Source organism: Chlamydotis macqueenii, chromosome 3, assembly GCF_036417535.1.
Source record: "Chlamydotis macqueenii isolate bChlMac1 chromosome 3, bChlMac1.mat, whole genome shotgun sequence".
NCBI lineage: Eukaryota > Metazoa > Chordata > Aves > Otidiformes > Otididae > Chlamydotis > Chlamydotis macqueenii.
In genome coordinates this window covers 78,090,083-78,103,867 of record NC_141558.1, presented here as the reverse complement: position 1 = coordinate 78,103,867, position 13,785 = coordinate 78,090,083, and the positions used below count along the sequence as shown (strand labels likewise).

The following is a 13,785-nucleotide window of genomic DNA, read 5'->3' as shown; positions in this document are numbered from 1 at the left end:
TTGAGGTTAAGACCAAAGTGTTGGAAATCAGCTTGGGAAAAATGTTACCATCCAACTGTTCCTCTGTGAGAGCTCAAACAGACACTTAGCGCCACGGGCTGTCCCAGCTCCATAAATACGGCATGTAGGGTGGAGGTGACGGACAGCCTGAGCACTGTGCTGCTGCAGGCAGCGCCAGAGCAGCCTTCACACTGCAAGAGGGACTGGAGGACTCAAGCTCTCTTGGCTGGTTTACAGCCAGCTCTGCTTGACGCACATCCGTGTGTATCCAGATACAGACGTGCAGGACCGTGTCCCCGTACTGGAGCACAGCAACAGGTTTCTGGGGGAAGCTTGGGCTGCTGGGGGTCTCTCTTGCAGCAGCCACAGCTGGACATGGCTCACCCAGAGCTGGTCCCTGGGAGCTGTGGGAAGTCCGTGCGCCGGGCCAGAGACCACTGGGGCTAAGTGCTGAGCTGCACAGCAGGGCGGCTCCAAGCCAAGGCGATGGCCGGGGCTGCCCGGACAGGGTGGGCGGCGTGGTGGGAAACGTGGGCATGGGCGGGTGCCCTGCGGAACGTGGGGGGCACGCACAAACCTTGCCTGTGGCAGGAGCTGTTAGTTTTCTGAATGGGTACATGGAATAAGTAACATTTGCTTCAGTTGCAGGCGAGGTTCAGCAAAGGCTTCGAAAGACCCATCCAGGCTCAGCGCACAGGTGAGGCAGGTGAATTTGGGGCTGGCGCGCCCTCCCTCGCAGGAGGCGCCCGGCCAAGCTGGCAGCACGGTGCGGCAGCCCCGGGCTCGGGGTGGCGGGGGCAGGCTGGCCGGGCCCCTCGGGGACGGGACGCCCTCGCCCGAGGCGCCCACCTAAGCGCGGGGAAGGCCGAGAGCAGAGCTGGGAGCCCTCAGCCCCAAGGAGAAGAGCTGCCGCGGCCCAGGCCGCCCGAGCAGCAGCTGAACGCCCCCCCGCCGCCGCTGGCTCCCCGGGCAGGAAGCGGCCAGCAGTTCCGGGTCGCCAGCCGTACGCGGCGGCGCCCCAGCCTCCCCTTGGTAAGAGCGGGTGGCAGGGATGCGGCTGGAGCTGGGGTGGGTCGGGCAGGGGGTCAGACGAGCCGCCGCGTCGGGCCCGGCCGTGGGGAGGGGGCAGGAACCGGTCTTCCCCCGGGAAGTGGCGGCGCGGCCCGTACGCGCCCGTGTGCTGGCCAGCGGCTGGGCCTGGCCCGGCCCGGCCTGTCCGGCGGGGGAGCCGCTCCTGGTCCTCGGGCTGCCGGCGGGGCGGGGCGGGCGGTGCAGGGGTGAGCGAGTCGGGGTTGCCGGTCCCCGGCCCTTAGGCTGGGGCCACTCCCGGCGGCTGCCGACGGTGCACGGCCCCGAGGGCCGGCTTCCTCCTCGGCCGCGCTGTAGGTAATCCGGGTGGTGCAGGCTGATAGGGGTGGCAGTGGCGCAGCCCCTCATTAGCACTGGCTGGTTTCCTCTGTCTCTGCACTGCTCTTATTTTTGCCCCAAAGTCTTTTGGAAATGATGTTATTGAGTGTATTTTTGACTCCCACTAGATATGGATAACGTGAAGGATGAAAAAAGCAGGCTGCTCAGTGCGACTTCACAAGAAGAGCTGAAAGTTCGAGGTAGGTATTGCTACTCTGTTTCAGTGCTGTGGTATTGTGCATTGTCCTTTATGTCCATTACCACATTTGACCCTGATGTTGAGCATTGTCACCTCCTAACGGTAATAGACCATGGCTCACTGGACAATGGCATAAAATCCCACCAACTCCTCAAAATAGGGTTCATTGTGCTTAAGTTCTGTGAAGAGTCACTTTGGTAGACCATAGTTACCAGCACGCTTATCACTGTTGCCTTGTTTATCCTAAGGGAAAGAAGAAAGGAAACGAAAACGCAGTAGAAGCAGATCATCATCCATTTCATCCACATCGTCTTCTAGCACTACATCCTCTTCTTCCTCCTCATCACGCTCATCATCGAGGTCCTCTTCTTCAAGTAGCAGAGGTAAGCTACCTCCATGCATATACATGATGTTTACCAGTTTTGGCAGCACTCCTGGAAACATTTTAAACCTATTTTTAATCTAGCTAAACCACCACAAAGTGACAGTGTAGAATACCAATCCTGCATGTTCAGAGTGTTTCTCTTGTAACCCTTTCCTATTGCTGTGTTAAGGTACCTCTTTACGCACAGTATGCAATGTTCTTGCATTAATTTAAATAACTTCAGAATAGAAACTGCTGTTCAAAGAAATGTTACTTTGTAACAATGTACTGTATGTATTTTTAAAACTATATTCATTATACTTTCAAAGCACAGATCTTTTTTTTGCTTCACCCATCTATCTAGACCAGAGTTGAGGGTTTTTATTTGGTCTTACGGTTTCAAGCATTTGACTTTGAGGACTCGCATGAAGTTTGTTAATACCGATGACCAAGTTCAATGGGAACACATATGCAAGCATTGCAGGATTAAGACTTTCCATACTGAGCTACTGCTTCCTTAGAGGACTTGGGGTAGATACTGTCTGGAATTTTTTCTATGGGTATACCTTGTGACATTGAGGGGAATGCATTGCTGATTATATTAGGACTGCATTGTTTTCATATTCTGTATCAGAATATTTGGTATCACAATAGGTAAAGTGACCAAAGTGCCATTTTTTAATAACATGTCAGGCTAAACACCAAAGTGTATTTTATCCTTTTTTTTCGCTATGATTGGGAAGAACTCTAGTATGAACTAGCTTTTCTAACTTTTCTAACTTTTGAGTCTGGCTGTGCTCTGGTATATTCCTATAATGTTATCTTTTGCTTGAAATTTATTGTAAAGAAACTGCAGAGCTGATAGCTTGAAGGCAGTCTTTTGGAAGTAAGCTGTTGGACAGTTTCTCTAGGTTTACAGTCCCATAGTCAAAGCTGGTGCTTCAAAATCGACTTCCTGACATACCAGTCACATTGTAATCTTTACAATGTATGATTGGCTTATAGAACTTAGGAGTTTCTGCTTTACAAAATTTACTAAAAATCATGATGCTGGAAGGTGAGTTGAGTAAGTAGGCAAAGTTTTTCGTTTGCTTTGAACAGTGATAATATTTTCAGTGATTTGTCAGCCCCAACTGTACATTTTGTTGCTTTCTTTGTGAGCTAGGATTCCTGGCTATAAAACAGTGTCGTGGTTTTGTTAGTAAGGGGGGGCCTAAGGTGGTAGCTTCTGTAGGAAACTGCTAGAAATCGCTCCCCTTTGTTCAGTGGACTCGGCCGGGTCGTTTTTCCTTATATTTTCTCCCCCTGTTCTCTCGGAAGGTGGGGGGAGTGAGAGAGAGACTGCGTAGTCTGGTCCGATCGGGGCTGAACTACGACAAACAGATATTTGCAATCTGTATTGAGCACAGCCGCAGAAAGAAGAGAGAAATATTGTCTCTATAAATGTAATATATTGGTGTAAGTAATCACTGAGAAAATCGGGTATTTTCAGTTTCCATGTTAGACCAGTAAGTGGCAGTAAGTTAATGTGTTGCTTTTCTCAGGGTTAGTTTCATCCAGCATTAATATATATAGCTGAATTAATGCATTTTCTTCTTGTTTTACATTTCTATATGCCTTATCTGTAAAACCAAGTGCCTTTTTCAGAATGCTAAGCTTACAGGGTTTTGTTTTGGCTTTTTTAGATTCACCTAAGTCTAAATCGAAGAAAAAGAAAAAAGAAAAACACAACAAAAAGGTGAACATTTGTTAAAAGAAATAAGTAGTTAACAAACAGAAAATAGTTCTTCCTATTTCAATAACATTCATTGTCATGTAAGATGTAATGCTTTTGTCTATGGCTATATAAATCTGAATTACGCTGTTAGGGTTACAGCAGGTGAGCTGACAGGTTGACATATACTTGACTGTATAATAAAGGAGAAATAATTTAAAGGTTCCTTTTACCAGTTGTTGCTGGTCCAGCTAGAATTTAAAGCAGTCTCTGAAGAAGAGACAAGTGGGGAATCTTAGTAACTTTAGAAAATTTCTGTTAGAAGAAACTATTGATAGTCAGCGAGAGAGAGTAGTAGATTCTTGCGGTTGTAATTTTTCTTTTTTGTTTTATTAGGACCTTCTGTTCAGTGATTTTTATATATTGGGGTTACATTAAAAGAGAATCGGGGATTGGACCATTTCTGTTTCTCAGGATCTCAAGGGTTGCTAACCCTGCTGCATTACTTTCTGTGTGTTTCAGATAATACCTGTTCAGCAGCAGTAAGGGCTGTAGTGGCTGTCCTGACTAGCCAGGGTGTTAAGAGCTACTTATGAATTTCCTTTATTTGCCCTTGTGAATCTGTAAGCATAAGAGTACATGTCTTATACTTGTAGAAAAGGAAAAAAGAGAACAAGATGAAGAAAAAGAAAGAAAAGAAGAAAAAGAGAGAGAAAACTGGACCTGTCCAACTTTCCAAGGTATGCTTGCGTGAGTCTGAAGTCCCACTATATTTCTCATCTAAACACTTAATCTATCCTGTCATAAAAATGTTCGTAACACCACCAGATTTGTCATCAGCAAATAGAAACCTATCTCTATTGTTTTGGACAGTTAGGAAGTATAAAATAGTATTGTCTGGAATTTTATTTAAGATTTGTAACATTACAAAATAAAGCAGAGCTTATGTCTTTCTAATGTGTGATCTCATTTTAGTTCTTCAAAAACAAAAAGAAGAATGAAAACTACAGTATGATAACTGGAAAGAAAATTAAAATGAAAATAAAGAAGACTAAGAAGGATAAAGAGGTAAGAGTTAAAATAGTCCATAATATCTTTTAAGGGAAAATACTGTATCTTTTAATAGTCTTCTAATAGTAGTCTTTTGTAGAAGAGTAGATCTTACAGTTAGGAGTTGTAAATTGATTGTAGGTTTTATTGTGGCTATGATGCCACCTGAGAAATTTTAATTCATTCTTTTGGCAGGTTTTGTGTAATGAGTGGGCTTGGAATACTCGGGCATGAGTAGATAAACCAAAGGATGCTTGTGCAGGTTCTTGGAATTTCAGTCCTTAATGTTTAGCTGATTCATAGCTTTCTCTGTTGATTTTATTTGCAGTGTTTTAAATTATTGTTGTGGTTTTGTTTAGTGAGGGGGGGCCTAAGGTGGTAGCTTCTGTAGGAAACTGCTAGAAGTCGCTCCCCTTTGTTCAGTGGACTCGGCTGGGCCTAGGGCAGGCCCGCTGCTGGCCAAGGCCAAGCCAATTGGTAGCAGAATGTTCTGTGATAACACCTCTGCGATAACCTATTTAAGAAGGGGAAAACAGGAAAAAAAGAGAGAAGAGAAGATGTGAAGAAGCTGAGCGGGGGCAGAGGCGCAGAGGGGGAGGCGCAGGCCTCATGGGCCTTGCAGGCCTCACCCTCTGGCCTCTCACCAGGCGGCTGGCTGGGCCTGACTCATCCCGGCCTGGCTGCAAGAAGTGGAGAGGAGATGAGCTGGATGATGTGAAGAAATTCTGAGAGGCGTCTGCCAGCCTGTTGTGAAGAACTTTTCTTGTGAGAGGAGCAGCTGCAGACGCCAAGGTCAGTGAAGAAGGAGGGGGAGGAGTAATGCGGCTCCTGGCCAAGATTCCCCTGCAGCCTGTGGTGACGACCATGGTGGAGCAGGTTGTCCCCCTGCAGCCTATGGAGGTCCACGGAGGAGCAGAGATCCACCTGGAGCCCATGAAGGACCCCACACCAGGGGAGGTGGATGCCTGAAGGCGGCTGTGGCCCGTGGAGGGCCTACTGGGGCAGCTGTTCTGGAGAGACTGCACCCCGTGGAAGAGATGACCCACACCGGAGCAGTTTCATGAAGGACTGTGGCCCATGGGAGGGACCCCACGCTGGAGCAGGGGAGGAATGTGAGGAGTTCTTCCCCCAACTGTGAGGCAGCAGCATGAAACAACATGTGATGAACTGACTGCAACCCCCATTCCCTCTTTCCCCCAGTGCCGCTCAGGGAGGGGGGAAGGTAGTAGAGAGAATGTTAAGCTTGGGAAGAGGGAGGGGTGGGGGGAGGTTATCTCATTCTCTGTCTCATTATCCTGCTAATTTTAGTAATAAATTAATAGTTTTCTCCAAGTCGAGTCCGTTTTGCCTGTAACAGTAACTTTAAGGATTTTTCTCCCTGTCCTTATCTCAAACCTCGAGCCGTTTTTCCTTATATCATCTCCCCCTATTCTCTCGGAAGGTGGGGGAAGCGAGAGAGAGACTGTGTAGTCTGGTCCGATCGGGGCTGAACTACAACAATTATCCTCATCTTCTTCCAGTCTCTTGTGATCAATTGTGGTAATTGCCACTTTACTGTGTTTTTCTAACACATGCAAGACTAGCCATTATTTAGAGAGGAATTTAAAAAAGGCAATGGTAGTGTTAGTACCACATGGTCATGCACGTTCTCAAAGCAGTCAAATGTTTTTGCTGAGATACTTGGGGAAATAGGTATCATGAATCGTGTTTTGTGCTGTTGCTATGGGTGTTTGGACTCAGCACTTAAATGATACGTTCACTCTCTTCAGCAGTTTCCACACCTTAGAGTGATCTGCAGAGAGCTTCTGGTACTAGTCAGTACGTGTCAAAAGTGTTACTTTGCTGAGGTATCCAGTTATCCAGGTATTCAGCTGTAACAGTGACTTGAGCATTCAAAGTTAAATTTGATCAAAAATACATTCTCTTCTTTCTGTGGCACTGAAGTTTGTGTTAAAATATGCTGAACACTTGCTAGTCTTATCGCAGTAACCTGCTTGTTACAATATTTGATGTCAAATATTTGTTGTTGGTCCTTTTTTGATTGGTGTCTCTGGTCGTGAACATACTGAATTGAACAACATCCATTCTTCACAACATTTTAAGATTCAATGATTGTTTTATAAATTGTGCTTTTAGAAACACTGGCAACAAGTGCTTTGACTGCTTGGGCCATCTCTTATGTAAATAAAGAACCTAAATGCATGGTTCCCTTTCTATTATGTTGCAAGCTGCTGCTTATGCATAGAAAAAGGATCCTTCCCAAAGCACAAGACTTGCTGTGTGTACAGTGAAAGTTGCCTCAGACACCAGAGAATTGCATCTGTTCTGCTTGCGAGTTCCCTCCTGAGCAGGCTGTGAGCTACATGATGACAACCCAATAGAGCCTCCACAGGGAGCCACTTGGAAAATGTATCATGAAATAGTGACAGTGACACCTTGTCTCCTATAGGGTCTGCCAAGTACCCGTTGCCTTGCACTTGCTCCAGGCACTCACGTCGAACTGGCAGCTAGTCATATCCAGCCGTTGGAATGCGGTAGCGTGTGTTGTGCAGCATGCTGAGATGTGAAAGCCCCAGAGAATGTAGGGTTATGCAGCCTTGGTCCACTGAGTACAGGTCTGTTAAACCTCTGCCTCTGCTTTTCTGCTCTACAGAGAGACCGGAACCGTGCAGAACTCCTTGAATTTCTGAACTCTGCCTTATAATGGAAAGAGCGCTAACCAAGGACTTGTAAATATACCAAGCCAATGATCATCAGGCCTAGCAAAACACTAAAGGGAAACTCAGGGAAAAGGATGCCAAGTTTGACAAGACCAGACTCTTCTGCTGTGGAGACAATCGGGATGTCCTTTCTTTTAACGGCAAAACGAAGAGTAACTGATAATTTGATATTGAAGATCCATGTCCTCCTTTTGAGATCCTAAGGTAATAGCCAGGCTGTGGTGTTCTAGAAGAGCCTAAGAGTGTGTCGTTGACAGTGATGAGAAATGACACACTGAAGTCCAATAATGTAATTTCTATCATAACTGCATGCAGAACTCACTCTTAATTTCAAATGTCTTAAGGTTTCTAGTGGTTTAAACAAAGCAGAGTATTTGTAAATGTCTGTTTGAAAGATGAGATGTTTCTATTTGAATATTTTTTCCAGTAGTGGTTTTACTTGTCCTAAAGAGCAAGTTGACCTTTGTAAATAGAACATGCTTTTACATAAATGATTTTTTGACATTTCATTCATTAATATATTATTTTCTTTCGAAGTTTGAGTTATGATCTTTCTGTGGAAAGTTTATTACTCTCTCTCATTAGAAGGTGTAACAGTAAAATAAATAGTCTAGAGCAATAATGGTAGGTGAATGATTTTTATCCCAAAATAGAAGGAGGAAACATCTCTGGTTTTGTTTGTTTATCTGAATCAGCTGTTGAAAGGCAGCTCACAATAGGTAGTTTACCCCCCACATCTGGAGTTGCCATTCCTAGACCTAAAATCTCTGGAGTTCTGGCTTGCCTTTCTGATCTCTTGAGCTGTGTATCAAATCTTCCTCTGTCTGAAGTGCCACAAGGCACATACCACATATCTTTATCCCTGCCAAAACCAGGACAGAGTGAGTTAATTTTTCTCTCAGTAGCTGGCGTGTTTTGGATTTCATGTGTGAAAAATGTTGATAAACACCCTGATGATACCAGTTGTTGTGAATGAGACCAGGGACACTGTCCTGCTTTCCAAGTCTTGCTTATTTGCAGATGGAGGAAGTTGGGATGAATACAGCCAGAATAATTGACCTGAACTGGCCAAAGAGAATGTTCCATGCCATAAACGTCATGCTCAGTATATAAGTGGGGGTTGCCCATGGCGGATATATGCCTTTCTGGCGTGCATCTTTCTCCCTTGTTTGCTGGCATCATTCCCTCTACCTTGCTGGCTCCCTTTTGCTCCTCTGCTTGCCGCTTGGTTTTGTTTCCGTGATCACTGCTCGGGACGGGCTGTATCGGTCATTGGGACGTCGGGTGGTGAAAAAACATACACTGTTCATTTTGTATATTTTAATATCCTTATATTGTTGTTATTGTAGTTTTCCCTTGTTATTTTAGTAAATTGTCTTTCATCTCAACCCACGAGTTTTCCTTTCTTCCCAATTCTCTCCCCCATCCCGCTGGGGAGGGGCAGAGTGAGCAAGAAGCTATGTGGTAATTCGGGCTAAACCATCACATAGTCTAATGGAAAGAGAAAGAGCCGTAGGAACGATGCCGAGGCAGGCAGTGACAGTGACCCTGCAGATGTATTGACAGTCCACTGTGAGATGAGGCAGGCCTGGATATACAGCTGACCCCAACACAACTTAAGAGGGTGGGTGTGTGTGTGTGTTAGCTGTGGTAATTTGCTCAGTGCTTGCTCACTTCCTTCCAGAGCCTTGACTTTTGATTACTCAGCAGGCTCCTGTGTACATAACCCTGATCTGGGAATTCCACTTGAATCCCTTGCGTGGCAAGTGCTCCTTGGGAACCACAATTTAGGAATACCTGATAAAGGAGCAAGGGTAGTTAACTTTGACAAGAATATCAGGTGTACAGTGGTCAGAGTGTGGGGAGTTCATTAAAGAGCAAACAAACAGAAAACTCTTTGCATCTGTGTCTGTCATGGTGTTTTAAGTAAATTTGAAGATCTGTACCACTGCTCGAGGGATAATTTAAAAACTGTTTTGATGTGTGAAGCCTTCTGAAAATGGTAGAATCCTGTCTTTGTCCTACGTTGTGTTTTTTTGGTGAAACATTCTGCAATTGTTGCAGAGATGTAACTCTTCAGAGACTAAAGCCCCGATCCACATGAGCAAGTCCTTGTATCCTTCTGAACATAAAACATGAAAACACATAGGTAAGAGGAGTTTCCTTGACTTTTAACTTGGTGATGGAAGTTTTTTTTTGGAAGCACTGTTCTGAAATGTCAGTAGGGGGGAAAAAACCAAACAAAATCCTTCTCCTTTTGTTTCATGGGAATCATGCTTTGGTTTATGCTACTTTGGTGTCTTCTACGTAGAGCTGCCAAAGCATCTTGCACAGATAAGCAGATTTTATCTCTGAACTTCTCATGACAAGATTAATCCCAAACACAGTCTTAGAAGACACTAACATCCTTGCCATTTCCTACGTTATATTATATGTAAGGATAGTCTAATTTCCTGAAAATATAGAAGAGGAGAAAAAAGTAGAAATTTGGAAGATAGAAAGCAAACAGGAATGGGAAACCCAGAGATCGTAAAAAACTGTGTTGACTGGAAGGTTCAGGCTCAATTTAAACAATCTGCTTTTTGCTGCCTTATGCAAGATTGGTCAAGATAGTGAAACTCCCTCACTGTTCCATGCTAGTATGGAAAAGGCAAAGGACTTTTAGTAATATAATGTGGTCTGTTTGTCTTTTAGTGTTTTGATAGTTGCCAACTTCTACTGTAAAAAAAAAAAAAAGAGTTAGACCACTTTTTCTTTAAAAAAAAAAACCAACTTTTTTTTTTGCTGTTTCAGAACAGAGGAATTTTTACTGTTCAGTTTAGAGATGCTGGATATGCTTTGGTGGCACTTTAAAGTATTTCTGTGCCAGCATTTACTTCTAGGCCTTCATTTCTTTTAGAAAGCCAAGCTGCTCAAGTTCTGTGGCAGTGATTCAGTTTCATTCTCTCCTGCCCAGTTAGTTATGAGTGCTGTGTGAAACTTCCCTGCAGTTGCTGCTTTTTTAGAAGCTGACTTTTCTTTCCTATCCGTCTCTGTGTAGATTCTTGAGCTTCTGAAAAGGTTTGAGTACACATTGCATCCTTCCCTTCCCCATCTTTCCCCAGAAGCACCAAAATCACGTGCATCTTCTTGGGACTGAATATCTTTGAGGCTGCTGTTTGGAGCTGGCCAACAGATTGCAATCTCCCGAGCGAGCACATGCCTATACAGTCAGAATAATTGTCTGCACCTTGCTGCCTCAGGAAAGAAATTAATTTTGTTAACCTTTTCACCAAAGCATAGCTTCTTAAGAGTGCTTCAGGTCACTATTGTGGCAGCTGAACCAAAGACTGAACCAGATGTGAACGTTATGATAGTAAGGTGAGAGATGTAGAGAAATGTGATGAAATACAGATCGAGAAATCTTCATGAGAGAACTATCGAGCGGCGTGGGATGTTGACCTGATATGCAAATGGCTGATAGAGAGGCTTGCTACCAGGTCTCAAAGTAAGTGTCTATCGTGGGGGAAGATGAAGTTTGGAACAACAGAATAATAGAAAAGTTATGACATAGGGATGGAAGGAGACTGCTGCTGTCAGAAGTCATAGAATGGGGCAGAGGTCAGGTGATAAGGAAGGGGCTGCAGCAGCTTATGTGGCTGGACAAATTGGGATTCTTGCTAAAATGCCTCATGATAGAAGTCTTTCAGATGTGAAACCTACTTGTGTGTGTGTGTGTGTGCGTGTGACAGTCTTCCCTATCACACCCACTTCCTATGTCCCTGCAACATTTTCCATTCTGGGAATCATGCAGAACTGAAGTGAATTTTTTTAACAACAGAAATTGCAGAAACAGGAGTCACTGGGATGGGAAGGAGGGGCAGCATATATTATCTGAGCTGCTGCCGCCATGCCCGTCCTACTTGGCACAATTCTTTCTAAGTATTCTATCCTATTTACGGCAAGTTGTGCCAGAAGCAGCAGAATTGATAAGACTTGGTCCCTTGGCATTTGTGGCTGTTGCTTTTTACGCCCTTGCTACCACACTAGTCCTACCTCTTGCTTGTGTGCTGTAGTTAGGCAGGCATAAATGTAAAATTGCTGTGTGGTTTTCATCAGTCCCATGGTGGAGGGTGTTCATTTGGACCTCCTGAATCTAGTGAGTAATTGTCATGAAGCAGGAAAGGGACCTGATATTTGTAAATATCTCTCCACAACCGATACAACTGGTAGTAATCTCAAAAGTTACCAGAATGGGATGGAGCAGAGTTACATAAGTTTCTTTTCTTATGCGGGGAAAACAGGCAAAAATCCAAACATGAAAGAGTGGTTGATGCAAATAATTAAGTGATTCAGACAGTTCTCATGGGCAACACAACTCTTTGTTACTCGTTTCCTTTATGATTTGCCTGAACTTGACTCCTTTGCCCGTGCAAAAATGTACAAGAGATCAAGATGAGAAAATACTTATAAATACCACTTTGTCTTGGAAGTATTTGCCTCCATTGAACTAGAACTAGCACTACAGTGCTGAGCAGGGCCTGCAATTTTGATACCTGTTCAATATTTAGTGGGGTTAAACTTAGGCAAGTTGTGCTGTTTTATTGTACTTGGATGTGTCATGCTGCAGGAATATATAAGCTTCCCAGTCATCCTCTGCAGCGGGGAAAACCGAGCGAGCTCTATACCCGGGGAAAAGCAGAGGTCAGAGAGGCTCCAGTAACTTGCCCTGGGGTTGCCTGCTGAACATGCCCCTTGTGAGGTGCGGGTGGGGGCCTTGACCACTGGATGGAGCTCTGATATGCTTTCTTGTACCTACTAAAGGTAACTCCTCCTGCTCTTTGCTGCGCTTATTTAGAAACAAGTTTCCAAAGTTCCTGCTCAACTCTCAAGGCTGGGAGCTCCGCTCTCATTTAGGCACTCCATGAAATGGCTGAATTTTAAGTGGTAGCAAGTCCACCTGAAGGATGTGAGGTCCTAGGCACACTTGCAAATCCTCCAGTTTACTACTTGGTTATATCTGAAGCTGTAGGGTGATAAGCTTTTGAGGAGCTGCTGCTTAAAATTATTGGCAAACACCCAGCCTTCTGTTTCCATCTCCGGACAAAATGAATAATCAGAATTACTGTCCAATGCAGAGATCATTATTTCTTTGCCTGTTGACAACAGGTATTTTTTTCCTGCCTGCTCAATTTTGGTCTTAAATTGTGATTTGCAAGGAGTATGAAACATCTAGTGTTTTCTCAGGGAGGAGCAGGACATAGTGCTGGGGCTTTAAGAAAGCATATTTTGAGCCTTTTCAAGCAGTGTGAAGAATATCATTAATATCAGGTCTGATAAGTGTACATCCATCACAGAGGCACGATGTTTGAGATGACAACTGTTCTGATACCAGCATGCTGGCCAGTGGTGCTATCTTCCAATAAGGTGCTAACTACTACAGCTAACATCTGTTGTGTTCGTTTTGCTCTCCATTTGTGAGCTGTATTCTAGGTGACAGTGGTGTGAGAGAAAGGTAGTGTGAGAGTGAGGAATCTGTATTTACCAAGGGAGGCCTGCTTAGAAAGTTGCTGCGTTTCCTTGTTAATCAGCGCTGGGAAATCTGCCAGCAGGTGGCATTGCTGTCCTGCTAGACTGTCCTGGAAAGTTTGTGTGGTGGTTTTTTGGCTGGTTGGTTGGTTTGTTTGGTTGGTTTTTTTACCTTTGGACATTGGCTTTGAGCTTTCTTACTCTGAAACCCTATAATTAGCCTGCGAAGACCTAATTATCTGTTGTTTATGGGGAAGACTTGTTACTGCTGTCCTATGAGCTTAATCCAGTCTTTGTTCATTTCTTGCTCTTGGCTGTGCTGTGGACAGACAACAGTCTCTCCTGCTGGTGCAGCGTGTCGGAGGCAGAAGGAAGCCTTTGACTTCTAAGCAGTTGAATGCAACAGGAGCAAGTTGCTGAGAGCCAGTAGGGACTTGGAAGGACCAGGTGTTCTTGCATTGTCCCTACCTGGGGCTGCTGAGCTCTTCAGAAACTGCATCCTGCTTTTCCTTCATCTTTTAAATAATTTCAGATCTCCAGTGCCAGAATATAGAAAAAAAAAAGCCCCAAAACCTGAGGAGTATTTCACTGTCACTGCTTCATACTACATCTGGTTACTTAAATAGTCTTCAAGTTAAATCAGGTGCAATTTGTTCCTTTAGGCAACCTGATACTGCAAAGAATAAGGTTGGAAAAGGTACTGCACATGGGCTATGACCTGATAGAGGCCTCTGAGAATATGACATTATGATCACTAAACAGATGTAACTAATTACATCCTGAGCAGTAGATACTCTGTGGGAAAGAGCATGTGCGTTTTCTA

The 13,785-nt window shown here is 44.5% G+C and overlaps 1 protein-coding gene across 1 annotated transcript; it reads left to right on the top strand.

The window, feature by feature from the left end:
- Positions 1-536: 536 nt before the first annotated feature.
- LOC147601320 (uncharacterized) lies at positions 537-8,842 on the top strand. Its single transcript, XM_086744611.1, has 8 exons — positions 537-613; positions 740-1,032; positions 1,536-1,607; positions 1,855-1,989; positions 3,656-3,708; positions 4,341-4,424; positions 4,660-4,752; positions 7,388-8,842. Exons 1-8 carry the CDS (start codon positions 537-539, stop codon positions 7,436-7,438), a joined length of 858 nt encoding a protein of 285 aa, XP_086600737.1. The 3' UTR covers positions 7,439-8,842.
- The last annotated feature ends 4,943 nt before the right edge of the window (positions 8,843-13,785 follow it).